The sequence below is a fragment of the Ammodytes marinus genome (assembly GCF_949987685.1).
Source record: "Ammodytes marinus genome assembly, chromosome: 10".
Classification (NCBI taxonomy): domain Eukaryota; kingdom Metazoa; phylum Chordata; class Actinopteri; order Uranoscopiformes; family Ammodytidae; genus Ammodytes; species Ammodytes marinus.
In genome coordinates this window covers 27754343-27781178 of record NC_137214.1, presented here as the reverse complement: position 1 = coordinate 27781178, position 26836 = coordinate 27754343, and the positions used below count along the sequence as shown (strand labels likewise).

At 42.2% G+C, this 26836-nt stretch overlaps 1 protein-coding gene across 1 annotated transcript in view; it reads right to left on the bottom strand.

The window, feature by feature from the left end:
* gpc4 (glypican 4) overlaps window positions 1–26836 on the bottom strand; it is a 42515-nt gene that overhangs the window by 441 nt on the left and 15238 nt on the right. The window contains exons 2-9 of the mRNA XM_080035926.1: window positions 17239–17397; window positions 7372–7769; window positions 6096–6261; window positions 4538–4668; window positions 3944–4090; window positions 3628–3752; window positions 3053–3225; window positions 1–2746 (exon numbers count right to left, since the gene is read on the bottom strand). The exon at window positions 1–2746 is cut by the window's left edge and continues 441 nt beyond it. Coding sequence (XP_079892052.1) covers window positions 2520–2746; window positions 3053–3225; window positions 3628–3752; window positions 3944–4090; window positions 4538–4668; window positions 6096–6261; window positions 7372–7769; window positions 17239–17397 — 1526 coding nt within the window. The 3' untranslated portion in view covers window positions 1–2519. The remainder of the gene's footprint in view (window positions 2747–3052; window positions 3226–3627; window positions 3753–3943; window positions 4091–4537; window positions 4669–6095; window positions 6262–7371; window positions 7770–17238; window positions 17398–26836) is intronic.

Sequence of the window (26836 nt, the reverse complement as noted above, 5' to 3'; positions counted from 1 at the left end):
TCATCATCATCACCCTAAACATTTCTTCCTCCGACTCTCGGAAAAGTTAGGGTCCTTTTCTTCACACTCGGCACAACTCTTGACACGAACACATGCACAAGCCCTTTGTAGAAATGTTGGCGGAACATTTGAACCGGTCACACGCAGTTTTTATGTAATGCCAAATTCAACACATAGCTTTTGTTATTTTTTAAAATTAAGGCTTAGTGGGTGGTTTGAAGTCAGATTCTTGATTTGGATGTCCTCGTCGATTTGTTTTCCAAGTCTGTTAATTAGGAACATCACTTTAAAAAAAAATGTTTTGGAAGAAAATGTCATGTTAGCTTACAATCAACCTGTCGATTTCAAAGCCAAATAAAAAGGCAAAAAAAAAAAGGTTGTGTCCGGTATTTACCATCTCTCTTAACTGCAATCAGCTGTTTCATTTGTGCAGAGAAATATGAAAAATACAAATCCATATTTCAAATATCTGCAAAATCCCACCCAAAATCTGATCAATTGAAATCAATTAACTTTGTGAAATGTGTTAATGTCACCTATATGTTTTGCATAAGGAAACGTTGTGAATACTGTATTTTGGATAATCTATGTCAGTTCTAACTAAAAGCATGTTTGCAATGACATTAAAAAACACATGCATAAGTTACTGTACAAAACGCTACATGGAGGCAGCATTATTATTTTTTAAAGAGATGAAATGGCCCCGGCAATGCAAACTACCTACAGACCCCGATTATCAGATTAGAAGATACACAAAATCTCATGTTGTGCTTGTCAGTTGGTAATTCATCGACATCTACATTCTTTTTTTTGTTTGTTTTACCTAAAAAAGTTGCTAATAATGTACCAAGGTTTATAAAAAAAAAAAAAAAAAAAAAAAAAAAACAGATCAGGCACCATACATTGCATTCATTTTGGTAGAACTTGTGACAATACTTCAACATTCCACCTCAAGTTGACATGATGAGAAAGAGTGAGGGGGTGCGGGATTAGGTAGATCAAATGATTCAGGATGAGTCCATTTCCATACTGACACAGGCTGTTTAAAGAGGTACAAGTGTGTATTTTGCGGGACGGGGGATGTGGTGTCAAAAAAAAAAAAAAAAAAAAAAAAAAAAAAAAACAGCCCCGAAAAACTGTGCACGTACACTGACCAAAAAGTGACCCTCCTCGATATCTGTGCACACCGTCCTCTTTCCACCACCTACTAAAACTAGCAGTACACTCCACTGTAGTACCTAATATATATCTTCATACCAACAAAAAAAAATAGCTAAAAATTACAACACCTCTTCGACATAAAACCCTGTATTAAAATAATCTTCTCTTGATTTCATCTGATCAAAGCACCGTCTTTTGTTCCTCTTTCTCTAGCTTTTTTTTTTAACAATGTGAAACGCTCTGAACATACATAACATGTCGCCATCTTTCTTTTCAAACAAGTAAGACTGTACAGAGTCAGATCCTCTTTGTATCCAACTGAGCTTACAGTACCGAAAAAAAGGGCATTCAGGACTTGTCAGTTTTTGCCTTCTGTTAGGGGGTAATGCCGGGTGAGAGTCCTTCCTCTTGTCACCAGCAATCGCATATCTCAACTCTATCAGACACTTTCAAACTCACACAGCACTAGATTGCATTGACGATGAGAGCACGCCTCCGTGAGGTTTGACCCTGCTATTGAACTGTGTAGGCGGAGGAATTTAAATTAAAAGAAAATCCATGAAAGAAATTAAATGTTAGGCTGTGATAATGCTTATAGCAGACGTACGGTTTGCATGTTTTGGGCTCGCAGAGCGCCATAAAAAAACTCCTCTAAAAGAATGATTCCACTTTTGGGTTAAATGTAAAAGAAAACCTGTGCTGTGACTTCTCTCAATGTATTTCTGGGAGATTTTCTCTCCAAAGAAAAAGCTCAAACTGGTTCCTCGGTTGAGGATCGACAGCTAGCTTCGTACTGTCTAGCTGAAGGATGAATGTAAATATAGAAATGCACCGTCAGACATTTTCATAACAAACTTTGCAATATTTGTGTATTTCTGAATATTGCAAAGAAAGAAACATCCTCAGAAATATGGAGATTTGTCCCAACACAGGCCTTCGATGTCCAACCAAACATGTCTCTTACTATCTAGCTATCCCGTGGCAATCATTGAAGAAGGCACAACAACTGAATTATGAGATTAAAATTGCCAAAATGAGACAACTATATAACGTTTGTAGAACCGTAGCGCGGCTCCCAAAGAGCCATAAAGGAGTAAAAAGGTTTATCTGTGGGGGGAAATGTTTTGGGAAGAAAAATCATATTGCTGTACACACTGATGTTCCTTAAAAAAACATTACAAACAAATAATTAAAAGTTGAAGTTATTGTAATATTAAGAAGAGTCTCCTCTCCCCTTAATGGCGGACAGTTCAAGGTCCTGAAGGCAGTCTTTTTTGTTTAAAGTCTTTTCTGACAGTTTGTTTTTTCCCACTTTCTGGTCGTTCTCTCTCTCTCTGTCTCACTGGCCCGTCACAGTTCTATCTGAGGTGGGACATGACGAGGGCCAGCAGCAGCCCGAAGAGAGCCAGCGCCTTGCTGCCCCGTGTGGCGACGTGGCCCGCTGAGCTCCGGTCCTCCTTCCCCTTCACCAGCACCACGCGCGGGTTAGGAGGGGTGGAGAAGTAGATGTCCCGATCTGTGTCGCAAGGCGGGGTGTCACAGCCGCTACCGCTCTCCTCTCCGCCACTGGCACCATCGTCCTCTTCTGGAGATAAACAAAAAGATACATGGTGTGAGATGTGTGCAGCTAGGACATTTACTAGATTAGTCTTTATTAGGTTTATGCTTATGGCTTCAGAGGCCGAGGAGCTGATTGTATATCGTGTAAGCAAGGCCAAGAACCCTCTGAGTTCTCGCTAATTAAAAAGGTGGAGTCAGTGATTCTGGAGAATGCTTGTTGACAAAATCACATTGTCAAAATCAGTGGATATTTCCTTATGATCCGCTACCTGTCTGTACTGTGTGTGTGTACTGAAAAATAAATCTGGTGTAAATACACAGCTAGACTCACCGGTATCAAAGGAGATGTCGTTGCCGCTGTGTGCAGCTTTGAGCCAACTGGTCATTTCCTTCAGGACAGCGATCTGACTGCGGATCACGATGTCCGGCTTTGTGATGTCAACGTCCACGTCAGGGTTTGACACCTGATTGGCCAGCCCGTTGCCAATGACAACAGACTCGTACCTGCGTAGAGAAAGAGTTGATATTGTCAAGATTTTGGACTTATATCGGCCTGAAACATTGCCAGTTGATTGCTTTCATTAAAACAGTTACTTTTTGTGTTTTTTTTTTCAGAAATGTTATATAATTATGCGTACATTTAAATAACTGTCCACAATTCTTTCCTAATAGATTTTGGACAGAGCCTTTTTTAATTTTTATAAATGAAAACATACTATGTACAGCACTTTAAAATGCATTGTTGGCATGTTTTAACGAGGAAAATGTATCAAGAGAATTAACAAAATATGAAAAATCCTTCTGTAACAACCTTCAGAATAGTGCTGAGAATTATTATGGAAAGTTATTATGATGTCAGTGCTTTAGAAGATGCGATTTTTCTGTCTGTCTGTCTGTCTGTCTGACCTGCTCTTTGCTGTCCCGTTCCAGCACTCGTCTCCAGGTTCGATCCTCTCTCCGGTGCACACGGTCTCTGGCAGAGTGGACCAGAACTTCTTGGCATGTTTCAGCTTCTTCTTCACATCAGTTGTCTACAAACAAAACAAACACACACACATACTTAGAGTCAGACACAACTAGTCACAGCAAAGCAGCAGTATTATGGTCATATGAATGTACAATATATATGTTTTATTTGTATTTTAGTCATTACCAACTAATTATAGCAAAGCAATATTACAGCAGTATTCAGGTTGTGTTCTAGGGATTCTTTATTCCTTACCAGTCGATCTAAGCTTGTCCCTGCTGCGGTGGTGGGTCTGGCATCAGGACTGTACGGGCGGAAGCGTCCGGTGAAGCCTGTGTCTTTGACGGAGCGTGTGGATCTGAAGGCCATGCTGGGTTTAGGCTGCCCACACCCTTGGAAAACCTGACAGAAAAATAATAATAAAACAATACAATTTTTAAAAAATCTAGTATGTGACAATTTCATTTTTTCATTTTAAGAATTTTGTTTACTCTTTTTTGATGACGTACTGTATGTCTTAGTTTTACATTTGTTCTTAACTTTATCTTTGCAAACATACACATTCCCCAATGTTCATAGTTGCTCTCTATAATCTGAAAACAGCTTTAGATACAGTTTGGAATCATCCTATTTTTTCCCGTTTATACGATATTATTGGAAGTCTCCAGGCCAGTTTCACAGACATGGATTAAGCCTAGACCTGAACTAAATATGAATTTCAATGGACAATCTCCATTCAACATTCCATTCACTCAAGGACTAGGCTTTATCCATGTCTGTGAAACTGGCCCTATATCTCTTAAATTCTAGTCTCTGTATTCTTAACAAACACTATAAAAAGATCCTGACCTTCTGTGAGACCTGCATGCTGTTCTCCTGCATGTTCATGATGGCATCTGAGATCTTCACGTCGATGGGATCCATGACAGACTCAAAGTTAAAGGGACCTTCCAGCCTCTCAGCTAGACTCAGCATAGCATCTGTCAACCACAACACAAGAACATAAAAGTTAAAGCTTAATCAATGACCCTTTTACAACCAAATCAACCATCAACATCTCCTGGTTGTGTCCAGGTCAAAACTGAAGCACTCATAATGCCTTTTTGTATGAAAACACATTGATATTCCTTGGCTTTCAATGCAGAATGAAAAAAAATTATCTTTGTTGTCTGATTGTTGATATTTATCATTGCGTTTCTCATGTGTTGCTTTTATTACTTCTATTTTTGACTGTACAGCAATTCGGTCAGCAGTTGTTGTTTTTAAATGTGAATGTGGCAATCCACTAAATTGAATTCGAATTGAAGTAAAAAATTTAAAAAAAGATTCATTGCAACAACGAAAAAATTATTGTTGAACTTGATGTTACACAGAGCTGCCACTAGGTGGGGGCACATGCTCGAGTAACAGGCGATTGTTAAACATTGAAACAGCCTTCACATACACAATCTATGCTTCAGATGGTGTTATAGAAGCCTGGAAACAGCATTGGCCACAAGAGAACAAACTGTGGAGAGAACAGTGGATATGTGCACCACCCTGAATGTAATGAAAGTGATCTGAGTTTCTGTTTACACAACACAGGAGCTGCATTCATACTGTGGGCCACAACATGTACTGGCCCTCCCCGCCTTCACTGTTATACAAGATGCTAAAGAATGAGGGATGTGTTTGTACATGATTTTAAACAATAAACACTATGTCTTTTGTTAAACATGCTCTTGCCCGAAATAGCGCAATAGCCTGGGAAGAAATATATGCACTTCTCATCTCATTACCTCATTCCCATCATGTGGCATTGGTTAAAATGCCCACAAGGGTTCGGTGCATGTTTTCATGAGGACGCTGAGGTAGATTAGGCTTGGATTAAATCAAACTTTAATGATTCTTTGGTGAAATATGAGCAGGGCACAGTCAGTGGCTTGTAAAATAGCACAAGAGGCAGGAAGTCGTAGAAATACACTATGTTGCCAAATCAAAGACTTTAAAAAGGTGGAGTCAGTGATTCTGGAGAACGCTTATTGTCAAAATCACTTTGTCAAAATCAGTGAATATCTCGTCATGATCCGCTACCTGTCCTTATTTGGTATTAATACACAGCCTAGGTTCTGTAAACTGGTATGCAAACAAAGGGTATGTAAGCAAAGGGGGCCCACAGTAGGTAGCAAAATGCATTTTTTACAGAGCCTAGACTGTGTATTTACACTGGGTTTATTTTCAGCGCACAAAGTACGGACAGGTAGCGGATAGTGAGGAGATATTCACAGCTCATGGTTGTGGTGAGGTGAAAAGATGATTGTTTTGAGCAGTTTTTGCTTAATTAGACAGATTGGAGGGACAGAGTTGAAATGGGGCATAGAGGGGAAGACAGGCAGATTATTTATTATTTATTCATTGTCTTGCTCACCGAGGAAGTTGTTCCACTCTGTGTCGAGGTCGGCCTGGTTGGCCAGACAGCCGCGCAGCACGTTGAGACAGTAGTTCTGGCAGGGCTTCAGCGCCACCTGGCCCGAGCAGTAGGGACAGTACAGCATCTTCATAGTGGCCTGCACACAGCTGGGAGACGCACTGACCTACAGGCAGGCAGGGGGGGGACACATAGCACACTGTTAGCACACTGTTAGCATTCCAACCCAGTTTAGTTGAAAAATTATTTAGTTTTAAACGTCAGAAAATTTAAATACAAGCATATAGTACGATAAAAAAAATATACATTTGTTTTTTGTGAATATATTTATAGTAAAAGTAAATAAACTAAAAAAATATTGAAGCTATTTAACGTGTCCGAAAAGGAGAAGTAAAAGGCTGTGAAAAACAATCATCCAACACCACTCTTACAGACACATATTTAGACTATGAAAAAGCATGACCATTAGTTTTATGAGCCTGTCCCAAAAGCAGTATAATCTAATCACCAATGAATCACTCGCTACACAGTGGAAAACCATGGTTTATGTTATCAGAGACGCTGTTATGAAACCGCAGACAGTTCGTCCAAGAAAGATATGAAGTCAGAAACACAGGAGGGAGGGAGAGAAAGAGCATTAAAGATGGAGTCAGTGATTCTGGAGAACGCTTGTGTTCCAAATCACTTTTTGTTAAAATCACTGAATATCTCCTCACGATCTGTTACCTGTATGTACTGTGTGTGCGTGCACTGGTGAATAAATCCAGTGTAAATACACAGCCTAGGCTCTGTGAACTGGTATGTAAACAGAGGATATGTAAACACCTTAGCCAGCAACATGCCCTTTAACAGAGCCTAGGCTGTGTATTAACACTGGATTATCTTTCAGCGCACACACTGAACAGACAAGTAGCGGACTGTTAGGAGATATTCACTGATTAAAAAAAAATAAAAAGTATTCTACAAAATCACAGACTCCACCTTTTCGGAAAGACTTCCCGGTGTCTGCTCGTCACTCTGTCCCTTTTTTTCTTCTTCTTTTAAGATTATTTTTTGGCATTTTCAATCCCTATTTGACAGTACAGAGTTGAAATTGGGAGACAGAGAGAGGGGAGATGACATGCAGTGAAGGTCCACAGGTCAGCCTTGAACCCGCGACCACTGCAACGAAGGCCGGAGCCAATATGGTACGCGCCCTATCCATTACACCACCGGAGCGGCCCAACTCTGTCCCTTTTTAAGCACAAAAACAAAACTCAACCAGCCTCTGACTCACCGTATGAACTTTATTGATAACCTCGGGCATGAGCGACAGTCCTCTGACGAAGGTGCGTGCTGCTACGAAGGACCGGGTCAGCTGGATCTTGAGTTTTCGCGGCACGTCTCCGAAGGGCTGCAGCTGCTCGGTGTGGCGGCTCACACACTCCATGTAGGCGTCACTGAACTCATACTGAACGTTGACCAGCCGGAACATTCTCTCCAGCAGGTCGGCCCAGAAGTCAGACAGCATGGAGTCCAGGTTGACCGCGGAGCTGCCAGAGATGTAGTAACGCGTCAAAGACTCAAAGAAGTCTTTAAAGAGCTCGGCGTTCTGAACGTACATCATGCCGTACGTCCGCACGAACATGTTGTGTAGCGAGACTTCAGCGTTCTTCAACAGCTCGCGGAAAAACTCTGCAGGGACAAGGAAAAGAGGAAGAGGGGGTTAGAGAAGACATAAGGCAGGTGAGATATTTTGATGGTATGATAGCATTAAGCAAAAATAAAATGGTTTTAAGGTATCACGGTATTGCAGTAACAGCTTTTAGATGATTTTGAAATTAAAAAAAAAAAAATTCAACATATAGAATATTCTGAACATTAATACACTTGTATAATAACATGTGGAGAGAAGGAAAGAGGAGGGGATAAGAGTATAGTTTTTTGTCTTAGTTTTAGTATGGTTTATACACACATTATCATATCATAGAAACATATTTTCAACATACACTGTAAAGCAATGCAGGACCCGTTAAATGCGGAAGCCAAAAAAGGCCACTAAAAGCTTTTCAGAGGGGCCCAATAGTGTTGAATGGATAATAGAATAATCAAGACAAACGGCACACTTCACAATACACACAGAGAACAAACAGCACATCCCAAACACAACTCACAACAGTCACAACACAAACACAGACGATCCCAGCACACAAGTATATTACATTATGAACTATCATTAATCATATGTTTCACAGCGGTTTTTCCCTTCCGATTCTTCTTGACGATAGCGATAGATTTGCAACAGTTTCAAGCATTTCATCAAGCTCGTGTGATGACTAAACATAGAATCCTGCCAAGAAGAACCAGAGTTAAACAATCTGACAGTGTTCACATGATGTCAAGTCTGTGTACAAGGGAGAAAGGGGGATTTGTTGTAAAGATGTTACAAAAAGGGAAAATCAAATTTGTATGATGGAGACCATATTTTCCTGGGACATGCACGGGGAGACTGAAGGCTGATTTAATCTGTCTCTAACTCAATAACTTTTCTTCTCCCTGTAATTTCACTTGGTCGTTGGTTCTCACACTGTGTTGGGATATCCCGTTACCAAACACTTGGCAACGCACGAGGCACATTGGGAGGCTTTCACCCACTTATTTGGAATATACAGATTCCAAACATGATGACTGACCCGTGTATGTAAATAACCAAAATGTTGCTATTGTCTGACACAATGAATATATCAAACTAGCAATGTTGCTGCCACAAGGTTATATTATATTACATCCAGAGATCTTGAGATGTTGTAGGGGTTGGGCCGTATCCAATTTTTGATCCCTTAAAAACCTCCCAAAAAATTCCCCAACACTGTCGGCGCATCTACATGAGGTAAAGCCTTCTGTGATCGCGCATGGATTTTATTCCTTCTGCTGTAACGTCCAGGTTTTTTTCTTAGAAATAGAATCAACAACTGAAACATCTTGTGGGCGCTTCTTGAGCTCCTGCGCCAGTATCAAGGGGCGACACCAGTTTGTAAACGCTGCCATACTGAGAAATACAGAGAGAGTTTTGTGGAGCTGATAGGCTTCATCAACGTTGTGTCAGCTCATTTGACGATGGCTTAAATATAACCGACATTCATTTATGTAAAAAAAGTTACACACTCTAGCTTTAAAAGCATTACATCTTGGTTGAAAAGGCTCAGGAATGTGGCATGGGAACAGGAGGAGAGTAGTGGAGCGGTGTGTAGGGGTGAAAGGTGGAGTCGGAGCATCTCTGTCGGGCCCGCGCTCCTTCGCTATTCAGCGGAGAGAGAAACGTCGCTCCACATCAAGACGCTTCAAACTGACCAACCATCAATGGCATTTCTCCGTTGTCACATTCCATTCGCTTTTCCTCTCCTCTTTCTCCCCCGGCTTCTCTTGGGACTGTCCTTCAGAGGCATTTTCAATAGGATTACTGAATAATGCGACCCCCCCCCCCCACCCCTCCCCTGTCCCGAATGCAGACCTGTACCCCCCATCCATCCATCCAGCCTCTTGCTCCGCTGCTTTCACTTCATCAGTGCCTTCAGAGAGAGAGAGCTCTCTTCACTAGAGACAGGGAACAATGACCTACTTCATCTTGAGGAATGTCCATCACCCCCCCTCTCCCCCAATAATCCAGCCCCCCCCTCTCTCCCACGGACACCCCCCCCCCCCAACCCCAACTTTCTTAATCTGAACAAAATGAGAATTCCTCAGAGTCTCCGACAAAATGCTTCACCTTCAGTGTTGCGTGCAGGCGAGCATTCACTCATCTCTCTCTCTGTCCCTTTTTTTTATTTTTTTCATCTGCCCCCCTCCCACTGCCCTGTTCACAGTGTTGGGAATAGTGATGCCTACATGTGATTAAAATAGTAGTTTAATTACATTTTGCAGAGGATTGCTGGTAGTTCGACTACAATTATATTTGCAATAGTGATTCAAGAAGTTTAATGACTTTTTTGCCAATTTTTTTGTATTAACTACTTACACTAAAAACATGGTTGGGGCCATAAAAGGAAAATATGCAGCCTATGGTAGTCCTGCAATTTGTTAAATATTAATAAATGTTATTTGGTTTAAAAATTACCTGTGAAAAACAAATTGTAACTTACAGTTTCTGCAATAAACTCAGTGGCATGTTTTGCTGGCATGTGACTTTTGTGTATCATATTTTGTTATACTTGCCTTATCCCATGTACATTGTCAATTTGATGAATATTTTACAAAGTGGTTTGAACTTCTGTTTCTAAGTAGCTTTAGTTAACCACACTAGATTTCTCCCTAGGGAAGCCTATTCCATTGTGAAGTAACTGGTAGTTTGTAAGTCTATGCTTTCAGAGCTGCTTCCCCAGCACTGCCCCATGCACACAGACCCCCTGTCCCACTGCAGAGGCTCTGGTGCCCTCTGCTCCGCTTTGAAATGTAAAGTTCCCATGCTCTCACAGGGGGAGTCACTAAACGCTCGCTGCCACCAGCGCACACACACACACACACACACACACACACACACACACACACACACACACACACACACACACACACACACACACACACACACACACACACACACACACACACACACACACACACACACACACACACACACACACACACACACACACACACACACACACACACACACACACACACACACACACACACACACACACACACACACACACACACACACACACACACACACACACACACACACACACCCCAAGTAGCGCTGTCACTTCCACTTCAGACTGACACACTAAAAAAGAAGAAATGAGGCAGGGGAGGGGCGGCTTGGGGCGGGTTAAGTTGAGGGCTTTTTTTAACTCCAAAAAACCCACTGTGTCGCCAAGGATACCGGAAACATTGCAGCCCCCGCCATTTACCTCCCCAACACACACACACACACACACAAAGACAGGGAGAGGGGGGGGCACCAAGTTCCACGCTCCATTGACAGATATTAAAACAAAAAGGTCCACCCCCACCCCCTGGAATGTCATAGTAGCCACAAGTTTAAAGTCAGTGAAAGGAGACGACAGAGGACTGACCCTCAAACTTCTTTATTTCCTTCCTACAGTTTATTAGAGAAACGCTGAGGCCGCTGTGCTAAACAGATGAGACCAGTAATGAAGTCTGGATGAAGCTATGGGCTAAATAAGGGAAGTGGCCTCTTGACACGTATATATGAGCATATAACTAGGACATCATCTGAACAATCACAACATGATTAAAAAAACACTTGTTTAGCCGAACCAAATCAGCCTAATTTACACGCCCTCCCCCCGCACCCCAAAAAACACATTTAAAACCGTAACAAATATTACCCCCAGTTTCTGTTTGATCAGTTTTTTGTTCTTTCGTGGTCTTAATTTGTTCTTATCTTTTCTATATAGTTGTTGTAATGTATACACTGTTTTCCACTGATCAGTTAGTAATGAGGAAATGAAGTAGTAATTTAACTACCTGAATGACTATGCAAAATATGGATGTAGTTACTATTGCAGTTACCACCAAACTACCAGTATGCTACGGTACTAGAAAAAGCAGTTAAAATAGTAGTTCACCACTCCCTAGCACTGCCTATTAAAATAAAAATAAAATAAAACAAGAGTGGCCTGAGCAGGGTGTGTGCGAGCAATGTCAGTAAAGAAAGACTCTAGGGGTGTGTGTGTGTGTGTGTGTGTGTGTGTGTGTGTGTGTGTGTGTGGATGGGGGAGGATTTGGGGGGGATTTTTGGCCCAAGCTGAGGGTCTGAAGTATGAGCAGCATTACACAGGCATCTTGCATTGTCATTAAAAACAGTTTATGACACAGGGCCGGTCTGCCAACAGGCGCGAGCAGAGCTGAGCACTCCCGCAGGATTCTTTTTCCATTAAAAAAATGTGCCTGTCGCTCCGCCAATGGTCTGACAGAAAGTGGGTGAAAGGTTACACGGGACGGGAGAGAGAGAGACAGAGAGGGGGGGAGAGAGAGAGTGGGAGCTGTGCAGAGAAATGTAAAGAAAAGGGGGCAAACGTCTGCCTCTGTGTGAGCGTGTCTCATCTGTCTATGTGTTAGTGAACGTGTGTGATTGTGAGTGTGTCTGTGTGTGTGTGTGTGTATGTGTGTATGCGTCTGTGTGTGTGTGTGTTTCTTTCCCTCCCCTTCCTATCCTAAACCTCGTCATCATTTCCACATGGAACAGCAACAGGTCTTAAATTATGAGCGATGATCTTCGGCCCAATCCATCACGGGAACACAGAGGAGCTGACCGCTCTCCTCCCACACCTCCCTCCTACTTCCTACTCTGACAGGAGATCCCCCCCCGCCCCCCCCCCCCCCCACACACACACACACCTCTCTCACCCCCGCCCCATGTCCCTATAAACTGCTGCTCCTCCCAGTCCCAGCCCAGGCAGTAATTGCATCCTATTTGTGCCAATTAGTCCCTGAGCTTCTCCCCTTTTCTTATGAGATGGAATTCTGTCCCCCCTGCTGTCGGGACTCCACTGCTGCTTTCGGATGTATGTCTCTTGGTGTGTGTGTGTGTGTGTGTGTCAGTTTCTCTCTGTTGTGTGTGTGTGTGTGTGTGTGTGTCTGTTATATCTATTGTAGTGTGTGAGAGTGTGTGTCGGTTTCTGTGTTTCTATATGTGTGTGTGTGTGTGTGTGTTTGTGTGTGTGTCAGTTTCTCTCTGTTGTGTGTGTGTGTGTGTGTGTGTGTGTGTGTGTGTGTGTCGGTTTCTCTCTGTTGTGTGTGTGTGTGTGTGTTACATCTATTGTAGTGTGTATGTGTGTGTTCGCCTGGAGACAAGGGGCCTTAATCCAAAGTGCTTAAATCCCAGACATAGGCCCTCTCTGCTGGATGGGGTCAGTGCAGCAGGACAGACAGGCGGAGGGAGAGAATGAGAGAGAGAGAGCGGGAGAGAGAGAATGAGAGAGAGAGACAGAGAGAGAGAGAGAAAAACTATTTCTGGCCCTGCTCTTAATTGGCCATGACTCCTAGCTCCAGGCACATGATGAGAGCCTGCCTAATCACATACACCACTTCCTGAGTTTGTTAGCTTGTGTGTGTGAGTGTGTATATGTGTAACAGTGTGTGTGTGTGTGTGTGTGTGTGTGTGTGTTCACGTTGTAGCAGCGTCGGTCTACATGTACAGTTGCAGCTGTGTTTAATGTTTATGAACAAATGAACCAAACTACTTCCTGAGCTGAAGTCATCCTCAGAGAACCTTAAGGTGAGACACACGGCAGGACAAAAACATGGTGTTTTTAAAGCACTGGTCAATTACATTACTTTATTTCAATACTCTGAACCAAAAATCTGATATGAAAAAGATATTTTTTGGGGCATTTTTATGCTTTATTGATAGTGTAGAGACAGAGTTGAAATGGGGCAGAGAGGGGAGTGACATGCAGAGAACGACCGCGGGCTGGTATCGAACCCGGGTCCGCTGCTGGCCGAGGCCCATGGCCCTACCAACTGAGCTAAGGGCGCCCCTGATTTTTTGTTTTTAAAGAGATGCAAATGTATGCTTAATTAGTTAGAAAATTTACACATTTGCATAATTATTCAAACATTCCTGAAAAAGAAATTAAAAAGAAAAAATAATGGTTTTAATGCTATTAATCAACTAGTAAAGTGTCCTGTATTGCATCACGTTAATACATTAAAAAAATTAAAAAATTAAAAAAAGCAAAGTTTCATGATGATACCTACAACTTTTATTTTATTTTACCCTATTCACCTGCAGAGTCTGCCCTTATAAATACACTGACATTAACCACTTCCTGTCCCAGTTTTGGGCGACAGGGGAAGTGCCTCCTAGTGGGTGTATCGTCGTGACAAGAGGAAATAATAGGAGGGCAACCTGAGCCTGTCACTGTATCCTGTGAGAGAGACGCTCTAATGGGCCAACACAGCGGGCCGCTTGTAAAGGGAAACCACTTCTAACAGTCCACAGACAGACAGCTCTGCATAGACATACAGTGTATGGGGATGTATAGGAAGAGAGTCACTGTCAGTTTGAAGGCCTGCCTCCAATTGGTCCAAATTTATACGAAAAGATGTTAATTTTTGCTTGATAACTCTTTGAGTTTTTGTTGTCAAATGCAGGTTGACTTGACATAGGGTTAATAATTCAATGCGATGTATTGAAAAAGAGTCTGGTATACTCAGCTTTTAAAACAACAATAATAGAAAAAATATTAAATCTACCGAAAGATACCTTAACGTAAAAAGTACCTTTATACTTCATCTGTACTTCACTTTCATTTGATCACTTACAACTTTTGATGAGAAAGAAGACCAACGTTTTGTATTTTAGACTTTTCTGTTGAACTACTTTGAGGATTATGCCTTGTTTATGACTTTAACAAAACACAGGAAAACATATGTGTAATCATAAGCCTGTTGTAATGATTTTGGTCCTAGAAGGAAAAAAACCTGTCCTTAAAACTAACTACATGTAAGCCCCAGTAGAAATATGACTTCTATTAGGTATACGTTATGGTCCTGTTATATTATATAACTATAAACTTGGACTTTGACATCCAAATGAAAAAAAAGAAAAAGAAAAAAAACTTCAGCTTAAGCCACAATGGAGTCTGACAGCAGATGTTTTACGATGATTCAGAAACACGGGAGGAAATGGTCTTTGACAATTGTGGTTCCGGAATCAATTCCACCAAATCACAGACCCAGGACAAATGCTTTTAAAGCCTTTTAAAGTCTTTCCATATTGTCTCTCAGATGTTTTTACACGACAGCAACAGTAACACACGACGTCCATTATTAAATCTGCAGATAGTAAATACTTCAGCACCTGAAACCCCAACGGAGCCAATGCATAAAAAAATAAAAGCAACTACAGGAAATCCACTTTTGTTCAACCGTGAAAACGTTTTCTTTGTTATTGTAACAAGCCCTGGCTATGTTCTCAGGATAAGATTATCAGATTAACTGTAACTGTACGAGTGTAATCGAATTAAGAATGTACAGATTTCCTAGTTAACTGAATAAAATGTTGTAAAAATCCTTATCTGGGTTACTGGAGATGTTTAATGCGACTTTAAAGCAAACTGACAATTCTTTACAATGTAGAACTGAAATGATAATTCAATTATAATCGATCAAAAGAAATGTATGAAAACAAAGCATTCACTGGTGTCTCCTGGTAAACTGAGAATATTTGCTGGTTTGTTTTGTCTATCGTCATTGTTGACGTCTGATTCTAGCTTGATATGTCACCATTAGCTTGCACATGAGCACATTTGCACATGTCCATCTTGGCCAGGTCTCTCTTGAAAAAGAGATTTTAATCTCAATGAGACTAACCTGGTTAAATAAAGGATAAATAAAATAAATAAATAAATAAATGTCCATATGAATTATTTCTTGATAGAGAGCGCCATCAATTTTGTCTAACAAACTTTTTGTTTCAAAACAGTATTTGCTTTGAATGTTGTGTGATTCCCTTCGAAAATGAAGATGGAAAATCCTTGAAATGTCTGAATTCTATTAGAGATAGAAATTGTATCGCTAAACAGCCTGTGACATCATAACATACAGGTGTAAAACCGTCGGATGGAAACACACTTTGACCGGCTTTAAATCACATGAAGGTTTTAAGCAAATTTCAAGTAATTCTTGAGTGAATGGGAACATACATAGCTAGTGTGGAGGTATGGTGAGATATGGGAGCCTATATAAGGTATGGTCTGAGAGTGTTTTTGGGTAGAGTGATGCATGGGATGGAGAGACAAAGGCCAGTGAGAGAGGAGAAAGAGAAGGGGCGGGTTAGCGGGACGGGTCGGCCAGCCACTACATTCCGACACGTCACATTCCTGTTCACATCTGGCTGCAATACACACGCTCCCCGTACGGACTAGCCCGCACTGACTTTCACACACACATAAGACCTGGAGGTCTGTGACCCGCACAGACAAGCATGGACACACACACACACACACAACCAAACAACCACACACACGACAGGTAAATTCTAAAGTGTTCGAAAACTTTTTTATATTTACATTTTTTATTAACCTTTATTTAAAGCAGGTAAATCCCATTGAGACCGGAGACTCTTTTTCAAACCTGTTGCAAATGCCACGTTACCATGGCATACACCGATAGCAGGTTAACAATCGGGAGCAATTTTAGTTATTTTTGATAGGGACAATGCTCGTTTATTGACAGAGAGGATGTTGTAAATGAGCAACGGTGTTGGCTGTGCGTGCTAATTTTCATCCGTTGTCCCAAGCCAGTTCATAAATCAAACGCTTTCTTTATTTTCTGTCAATTTGTCTGGGGAATCAAGCTGTTGTTCCTGTGTTGTGTGGGGCTTGTTTTCCAGCAGTACACAGCGGTGGCACGGTCGGGTGAGCGAGGATTTGGTCAAAGTCGCGCCGCGTTTCCTTGGTGACTCAGCACTGCTGCATGTTCCCATACGCTCCCGCAGGAAACATGAGCCCAATATTTACAGGCACACACACATGAGGGCGCACACACACACAAATGAGGGCGCGCACACACACACACACACATTAGGGCGCACACACACACAGACGAAGGCGCACATACACACACAAATTAGGGCGCACACACACACACACATACACACAGCGGAACAGAACAGGAAGACTAAAATCTGAAGATGTGTGTGGTCCGTCTGGAAGAGCGCATGTCTCTTCTCCTGGGAGGGAAGGGAAGCGGGTCGGAGGGGGACCAACGAGAGGAGAGCTGAGAGTGTGTGTGAGATTCTCTGACACACACACACACACACACACACACACACACACACACAGAGCTGAGACGCTGAGAGACAGGTGTACGGGCCAGCAGACACAGACTGACTGTCTCCGCTCGAGGCAGAGCATATGGCAGGTGGGAGCGTCCGTCAAAAAACCAGGCAACACAAGTGTTACTACTACAGTGGGCATGATACCAGCTATAGGCACAGTGAAGGTCGGAAACAACGCTGTAATGCATGTATGTGAGTGAGTGAGTGAGTGAGTGAGTGAGTGAGTGAGTGAGTGAGTGAGTGAGTGAGTGAGTGAGTGAGTGAGTGAGTGAGTGCACGTGTGTTGATGTTTTTATGTGTGTGCATGTGTGTGTGTGTGTGTGTGTTGATGTTTTTTTATGTGTGTGTGCTTACTGTCAAAGTGGTCGTGCTTCTGTTTGAAGGTGGTCTGTAGGTTGACACTGAGCCTGGACACTGGAGCTTTGATCTCAGAGCTGCTCTGCTGGCTCAGTGTGTCCTCCATCTCCGCCGTGCAGCAGGAGAAACCCTGGGGACACACCTTCAACGAGGCGCCTGGGAGGGACAAGGAGAGAAGACATTTTAACATTCGATTCATTCGTTTACCAGCTTCCTTAACACGCTTACAAGTGATTACACACACGGTCAAATAGAGAACAGTGCTAAGAATGAGCAAGTTAAGTTGAGTTGATGTACAGAAATCGCTTTAGTTGAGGACACACTTTCAACGAGGCGCCTGCAAGACGGAGATCAGGACAACACATTTAGAATTGATTCATTTGTATAGCTCCTTATCACTGTTACAGGTGGTCTTACATCTTATATTTTACATGTGTGAACCACACACACACACACACACACACACACACACACACACACACACACACACACACACACACACACACACACACACACACACACACACACACACACACACACACACACACACACACACACACACACACACACACACACACACACACACACACACACACACACACACACACTATAATCGGTCATCCTGGGACAAAACCTTTCAAATATTGATTAACAACTTCACCCCCGTCACCAAAATCAAATGCACCTTGGCTGTGAATAACCCCCCTTACTGCACTTAAGTGGATTAATTGCAACAGAGCAGTCTTTAGAAGGTTCACTTTATAGCACTGTGCTCTTAACATGGCACTTCCCTGTCCTGATTGATGGTTCAGGGCTGTGGTAACTGAGTCCTTCTTACAAACACTGACTGTTTTAAGAGGAAAGGATTATCTCCTCAACCCACTTTAAGGGGAAAAAGACTGACCCCATGCATGTGCATATAAATCTCGACGTTTGTGATGTACATTTCTGAATTTAAGTTCAAATTCTCACTCAAAACCAAGAGTGTCTTATGTTAAAGCTATACATTGAAAACGGTCACATCATCAGATCAACTAAGGTCTAGGTTATATAGACTAGAAATTCAAGGAGGATCCATATTTTTCATGCAAATAAAAGCTAAGAAAAAGTAACGATTGTATCAACAAGCGTCCTTTGAGAAAGAAATGCATTTATGATTTGCATGTGACCGCAGGCATCTGACCGTCAGCACGTGATCCAGGTGATGGTCTTATTTAATGCTTCTTCTGGAAACACTCGGTGCAAAGCTGCTGCTGGATTAAATAAGTTTCCCTCACATCACAGAACACAAAGAGATGGGAAGTGTGTTTCTCTGTTTCAAATCTCCAGTCTAGTTGGAGACACGTTTTAATAAAACCCTTGTGTAGACAGACAGACACACTTTTAACTGTCCAAAGACATCTGTATTAAGAGTGGACGCCAGTCAAGAAACCTCAGCCCCTAAGCCTTTACGCTTTTTAAATAAAAACCTAAATACTGTCTTTGATAAAAACAGCAACTGCCAACGTTGTCAAACAGTGAGTTTAACATCCAATTAAATAAAGGAGGAGGGTCAGGGCAGGACGAATGCAAAGTCGCAGCTGCAATAATGTTTTGTTTTAAAAAACGTGGCTGTTGGAATCCAGGGTGAAACACAGGGATCCTTTCAGTGCACCAGGCACCAACGAACTGTTTAGTTTTCCCCACTGACTCTAGGCACAGGTTAGGGCTACGTGCAGGGCCTCCCGTCCTCACCGTACATGGACAGGAGCTTATATAGTAGCTGTTGTGTTTTCCGGCATTTTATGAAAAAGACAAGTTCAAACGTCCTAGAATTTAGACTTAACGTTACATTTGTATACATTTACATTTGTATAGCCTGCAGTTAGTTTACAAAACATATTTTCATGTAATTCTTTCTATTGAATAATTCTATCATCACAAATCAAAAACAAAATTATTTTCAGGCAACTGGAAGACTAGAATATGTGTGTAAACCAAAGTGCGGGCCCTGCTGCTGTAAACAACAACAACAGTGAAACAGTAACTTTTCAGGAAGCTTTCTAACTTCAAACAGTGTTCCAGGGATCACTTTTTCCTGTGAGGAAAGTTTGTTTATTAAGTTATGAGCCCAACAGATAATGTTGACTCTTAACATGATACGTGTGTCGAAATAGGAATGTTTGCATCAGTATTTTATTCAAATCTGCTGAAAATTGAGTTGAACGTTTCAATAACATTTGGGTTTTAGTTTTCTGCAGTTTCCTAATCTTTATAATCCTTATTTTCTTTCTGAACAGCTTTTAACGTTCTCCAAGTGTTAACGAAAGGCAGGAATAAGTATATCTGAAACACATTTATTGTAGCATTTCAACCCAATATCACATTTTTCCCTGGATTTCTTAGCATTGGGCATGAACAAACTTTCTCTCCTGTTCCATATGAGGTTTGGACATGCCAGTGTTTTGGGTTGGGGACGTTGCCGCTCCTCTGGTGTTGATCATCAGTATACGACTGTGGTGGGATTTTTCCCTGTGACCTTAAAGCGTCTCCATAACAACCTCACCCATGTGGACTGGGGTGTTTTTTCATTTTCCTCTGTGACATCTTGAGGTTGTTTTCATTCTTATTGTGCATGTTATTGCAACGCCCAACCACTTGTATTAGAAAGACGGGACTTTTGCGGGGATTTTTTACCCACTTATATACAACAAAAACAACATTTCTAGATCCAGTTTCCAATAGCTAACACACAGTCTGAGGTGTGCTTGTACATGTATTTAGACCATTACCATTGCCAACAACACAGACCAATGTAGTTTCAAGCACCGTGTGGACAATCCAACTGCATTTTAGCACACCATGTTCTGCAGAAGTTCCCTGAGATAGTAGCTCAAATTCAAAGTAGCTTGAAAATTAATTTGGCAAGGGTCAGAAGTGAGTGAGAAGCAATAATACAATCCTCCAAACAGGGGCACCAGAGGGCAGGATGCTCCGTGGCGCCATTAACTGGACCCCTCCGTCTGGGACAGAGTCCAAATAAGCCTCAAGTCACTCCTTCTCCCACAGTCCCATCTCTCCCTACCCCTCCCTAGCCCTCACCCATTCTGCTACACACACACACACTCCACACACACACTCGCACATACCCAGGCAAAGTTGGCAGCCCCTACCTAAACATATTCACACATCACATCACTGCTCAACACATGGCTCTTTGTACCAGCGTGATTGGAGGTACGAGGGAGCGGCGCGAACACACACACACAGTCTCTCTCTCTCTCTCTCTCACACACACACACACACACACACACACACACACACACACACACACACACACACACACACACACACACACACACACACACACACACACACACACACACACACACACACACACACACACACACACACACACACACACACACACACACACACACACACACACACACACACACACACACACACACACACACACACACACACACACACACACACACACACACACACACACACACACACACACAGAACTTTTTAGGTGAAACAGCCGTCCAGTCTCTCTCTCTCCTCCATCGGGGCCCCCTACTCGCCCACCCGCTCGCCGCACAATCAAAAGGGGTTATATCCACGTGGAAAATAGCCCTAGTTACCAAAGTACACAAATAAAAAGTGCGATGGTCAATATTTCACAGGAATGCCTGTACAAATGTCACATTGTTAGCTCAAAGGATTAGGTCTCCCAAAAAGCGAAGATTCTTAGCTAATGCACCGCTCTGTGAAAACATTCTGGGTAGCCAATTTCTCAAAACCGCGGCAGGGGAAGAAAAATGGCCCCCCGCTCGGAAGACGAGAGAGAACAGTTAGATCCAGTAAAAGTCAACACGGTGCCCCGGTAGGACGTTTGCGTGCGTGACATGCCGTGGATTAACTGTTTCACAATGAGCTCGGCCATCAGATACATCAGTCATTCCTCTACCGTCACTGGAATGAATGGGGTTTGTGTGATGGGGTTGAACTGGCTCTTTTGGTTGCCGTATGGTTTGCCTTCCTTTAAGGGGCCTCTCTCTCACTCAGTGTCTCGATCTCTCTTTCTCTGTCTCTCTCTGTCTCTGTCTCTCCACTCCAAGCTTCCAAAAAGTACTTTATAAAGACACACACAGGCCAAACAGTCCCTGTGTTCCAATACCCGTACTTCACTTCTATCTATTATGGTAGAAAAAGATTTGGGATGTCCCAATCCTTGTGGTCAGATGCAGCATGCTTAAAAGTACCTGGATGCCTTTTACTACATCCAATCAGAATTTTTAGTGTGGAAATGGCTGCTTCTGACCCACAATCCACTGCACACTATAAGGTATGTCACATCGACGGAGCCTCTGTGTGAAAACAACCAGCGATGCGACGGATATATAAGCAAGAGGCATGTTGAAGGTGCAATGTTATGACAAAACAAATAAGTAAAAGGTATGTCCCAATTGTAGCATACTGCATGCTAACTCATACTGCATGCCAACTAGATACTTTTTATGACCAGCTGTAGGATGTTAAATAGATAAAAGGAAGTATGTGATTTGGAGTGCAGCCATTGTTCGTGCGTGTTCTCAGAAGAGGAGAGGAGAGCGGCCATTTATGGTGGTTTCAAAACAAGCGAGAGCAGCATCTTGTAAACAAACATGTGACTGTGTGTGTCAAGGCATTTATCAGCTCTCTGCCTTTCCCTTTGTGGTGGAGGGAGAGAGAGAGAGAGAATGAGAGAGAGAGCATGTGTTTGTGTGTGTGTGAGAGAGAGAGCGAGAGAGACCACCATCCCCTTTTAAAACGGCTCATAAAATAAGTCACTTCCCGTTGACATTGTCCTGCCTCTCAAACTGTGTTCTGAGAGGAAGGATGGTGGGGGAGGTGAAAACGCCTCGTAGACAAAAACCAGATTAGACACCTCACCTCCCCTCCACCTCCCTCCCTGCCATCATCATGTGTCCCTGAACCAGACGGACCTCAGGGTGCCCCCCCCCACACACACACACACACACCACCCTGCAGGCTTAACCAGCAAGGTCAGGGGTTAACAGCCACTCCTCTGAGAGAGGTCCTGTCCTCTGACCCCCCCAAACGGTCCGCCAGCACCACACACACACACACACACACACACACAAACTTCTAAAACATCCTCAAAGTCCCAATCACTCCAATAATAACACCACCAACGCACATGCAACAATATGGCCATATACATTCAAGCTATTGAAGGTGGAGTTAGGGATGCCCGGGAACACTTGTTGACAAAATCACCTCAATTCAGTGAATATCTCCTCACATACCCTTTGTTTACTTACCAGTTTACAGAGCCTAGGCTATGTGTTTTGACACCAGGTGTTTTTAATCAGTGAACACACAGTATGGACAGGTATCGGCTTGTGAGGAGACACTCACTGATTTTGACCAGAAGTGATTTTAGACAACAAGTGTTTATCCAGAATAGCTGACTCCACCTTTAAGTGCTGTAGAAAAGGGCAGACGCTCCATTTATAAATAGAAATCCTTAACAGTCACAGACTCCAAATCTGACGTCATAAAAAGTCCCTCAAGGATTATTCCTGTACCCTTGTGAACTCGGGACATCACTAAAACTGCTAACAGGGCCGAGGAGGAGGCCAAAGGGTTCCCGGTGTCACCAACCTTTCACCGACATCCGTCACTGATTGGAGCCTGGTGGTCTCTGCGACTTTGCTTCACACAGACGTCAACATATGTAAATAAATAAATAATAAACTGTACGCTGCTCCTGGTCTGTGTACATACCAGGGATGCATAATATATTCAAAAATGCATCGTTAGCGCTTGCGTTGATATAGCGGGCTACATTCCAATAGACTTGTTGAATTGTGATAAATGGTAGCCTATTTTTCCATGTACCACGCATTCACACTCTGCATGTCCATATATCTGGCCAATCAGATGAAGCCTTACTGCTCTAGATGCCCGCCACCAATGTAGACAATGTTGTGAAGGCCACCAAACAAAACACTGTATATTTAGTAAGTATTGCAAGAAGTGATGACGCCAATCGCAATATTCAACAATGTTATTGCACATCGCATGTTTTCCTGATAGTGCAGCCCTAGTACATGCATAGTGGAATACAGGTAACTTGAGAGGGTAAACAAGGACTCATGTTATCTAAAAAAGTGTGTAAATATATTCCAAATTGGTCAAAATAAGCCTTAAAAGTAAATCAGAAAATAAAAATTCAGCCCCCTAACCTAACATACTTAATAGTAGGAGAGTTATGCAAAGCAACAGTATTAATTGGCGCATTGTGCTCCCTTGCTGTAACATGTAAAGGGAGAGAGTGCTGCTGCTGCCAGTCTGCTAAGCATTACTCACACAGTCTGTTGTAAATGTGCACGCCCTGCAGCCATAACATTCTCCCTGTAGCTGCTCACCTCTGTCTGGGGTGTAATTAGGAGGGGAGGGGAGGGGGGCTGGAAGGATCGCTGCCATTTGTTTGCTAACTTTCTGTTCGGGACCCTATTCGGTCATGTAAGATGACACGGGCTGAACCTGTAGTCTTTTTCAGTCAGTCCATGATTGTACTATTTCCAAAAGGTGTGAAGTTTAACTTTTAATCGAAGCAGGCGACACATTTGAGGAGTTGGATATGAGCAGTAATGTGTCGAACCGTTTCAAACCGTCAAGGTAAATAGTAGCATGATGAGGTGAAGATGCAATTGAAAAGACTGATTAAAAGGCTGCAAAACAGCTGCATATTTCATTTTCCCAAAAATTAAAAGCAATTGCTTTTTAAGTCGTCCTCTTCTTAAAATGATTCCCTGTTACAGCATGCTGTCAAATCACCCCTCTCTCTCTCTGTTTATCTCTCGCGCTCTCTCTCTTTCATCTCTAAGGACTCTACAGTCGTCTGGATGTTTTGAAAAATAATATTTTTTTTCCCGTGTTCCATTCATCCATTTTGGCGAAAAGCTTTTCCAATTATTAGTTTCTCAGGGAGTAATCTAACGTCTCAAAAATATTCGGATAATTTGGTCCTCGGAGAAATAAATAATTCAGTCATTTGAAAGCAAATACTCTCAAAACGCTTTTATCGGACTTTCTGTAATAACTTTATGGGAAAGGGCTACGTTTGGTTCTCCAAAAGTTGGACGTGTTACTAGGAAATTAAACCCCACACGTATTTTCAAAATGATAGAATAAATGTTTGCAAGGCTCCATAATTGTGCCGAGGTTTAAGCAAAAGTGGGGGAATCTCCCTTGTGAGATCAGTCCAGAGACGTTGCTATAAAAACAAAATGTTCAAAAAGTCAAAGTATGAAAATTGGATTGGGGGGGACACACTGTATCTGATCCATTTTATAACACAGAGTTCTCTCAGTGCAGCTAGGGGGAAAAGTGTTCCAGTACAATTTGATATTTCCCTTCACATTACAAGAAATCCTTTAACTAGACGAGCTGACTAAGAGCTCAGTCTTATTTACAACCTGGAAAAGGGTAGCCGTGTGTGTGTGTGTGTGTGTGTGTGTGTGGAGGGGGGAAGGCTACAAACATCCACACATTCACGTCAGTACAACCGCAGACTCTCGCTTGAGGGCATAACGCCAGAAGGGTTCGAAAGGAGACGGGTAAGTTCTCCTTCCCCATCCAGATTTTCCAAACAATTTTTTTTTTCGGACTAGTGACGTCCTATAGACAAACCTGACCCATTAATTTAACGCCATCGGTTTTGGTAAGAAAAATAGCAAACTGAGCGTCAATTACACAAAATGAAATGATACAGTACATAGCAATGTTCTGCAAGGTCGGAGAAAGATCATTAAAAAGTTATACTTCATTGTGTGGTCGAGCAGAAGTCAGCCAAACCATATTATCCAGAGCTAAACCGCCGTAACGTTCAAAAACAGAAAAAGAGTTCATTTAAACAGCAAGATAAATGTAGCACACGTCTACACATTACATTTTATCCTACACACTAATATCCCGGGTACAGAATCACCGCAGAATAGGGGGAAAGAAAAAAAAATGTTCTACAACGTTATGCTGTAAGCGGAAACCATTATTAGAGGACTGGGGCTGTTCATATGGAGATAATCAGTACATGGGGCAGGGCGATACTTCCACCTACTCTCTCTCTCTCTGCTGCTACACTTCAAAAACAAGAGAGTAATGACAACTTTATGGCAGGGTTTTGAGCCACAGCTATATAATGTCCTCTCGGCTCTCAGTTCATTAGGACGGTCAGAAAGCGCTTGAAAATGTGTGCTGGCAGAGAGAGGGAAGTCTGGGATAGGACTGTGAAACTGAAGTGTTTTTGAACCAAAATGGAGGATAGCAATGCCAAAAACCGTGTCCATTTCTTTTGCTCTAATAAGTTTCACTTGACCGCTGCTGCTGCTGCTCGCTGTCTTCCAAGCATAACTGAAGGAAGAAGCCAGTGACGGACAGAATAGTTGGAGTTGTTAAATTGAATGTTTTTTAAAAAATAGTTTTTTTTTTACATGCACATGTCAAGAGGGATAGTCAAATTTTATTGTAGAATATCTTCAGGAGGAAAAACATTGAGTAACCCTATTTCCTGGTGCTTCGTTCACCTGGACGTCTGCACTATATGTTCCACACTAAACTTACCCTGCGTTCCAAATCGCATACTCTTTCTTTTTTCTATACTACATACTACATCTGATCATACAAATAATCTAGTTAGCATGCCATGCAGTAGGCATACAATTGGGACATGCTTTTACTTATCTATTTGCCTTGTTGTGGGTTAGAAAGAATCGCCCAAATAGCATGCTGATTTCAACACTAAAAATCTCGGCCGGATGTATTATGGCATCCGGCTATTTTAAAGCACACTAAATCCGACCACAAGAATTGGGACGTCCTTAATCTTTTTTTCTACTATACTAAATAGCAGAAAGTATGGGGATTGGAAACACAGGGTATATGTCCCTCTCAGTTGGGAGTGGCAAGAAATGTTTTCAAAAGCGTGAAGCTCCAACTGACCCATGACTCAAGACGTTACACTGCGCTCAGAACCCCGCCGCCTGTTAAACATGTAACTGAAGTGGGCAGCGGCTTTAAACATTTAAAGTTAAGTCGTTAAAGTCTTTTAACAAGATCTGTTTGAAATTGCAACCTGGACATCTGCATGTTTGCCTGTGTAATAAAAAATAAGTGTCTCTCTCTCTCTCAGTTTGATCCAGTTCTGCCATGTGGATTCATCATTTACATATGCTGCTGTAGCCAGCGCGTATATGGTTCTGTTTTGGAGCCCATGTGTTTTACTTTGGTGTATGCTAACGACATAGTTTCTCCCGTGAGAATCAACATATTCATTCAATGCAGATTTACATATAAACCAACAACAGAATATGCCGTATGTATTATTGAATGAGCAACAGACTGTACCAAAAAATAATGGCACACAGCTGATCAGAACAATGGGTATATAATATTATATTATATTTACCTAGACATAAAATACCCAGATTGTAGCAATTATTTTGAAGCACCTGGAACCAAGTGTAAGGAGAGAATATGCTTGGGCCCTGCTGCTGTAAACAACAACAGTGAAACAGTCACTTCTCAGGTAGATTTCTAA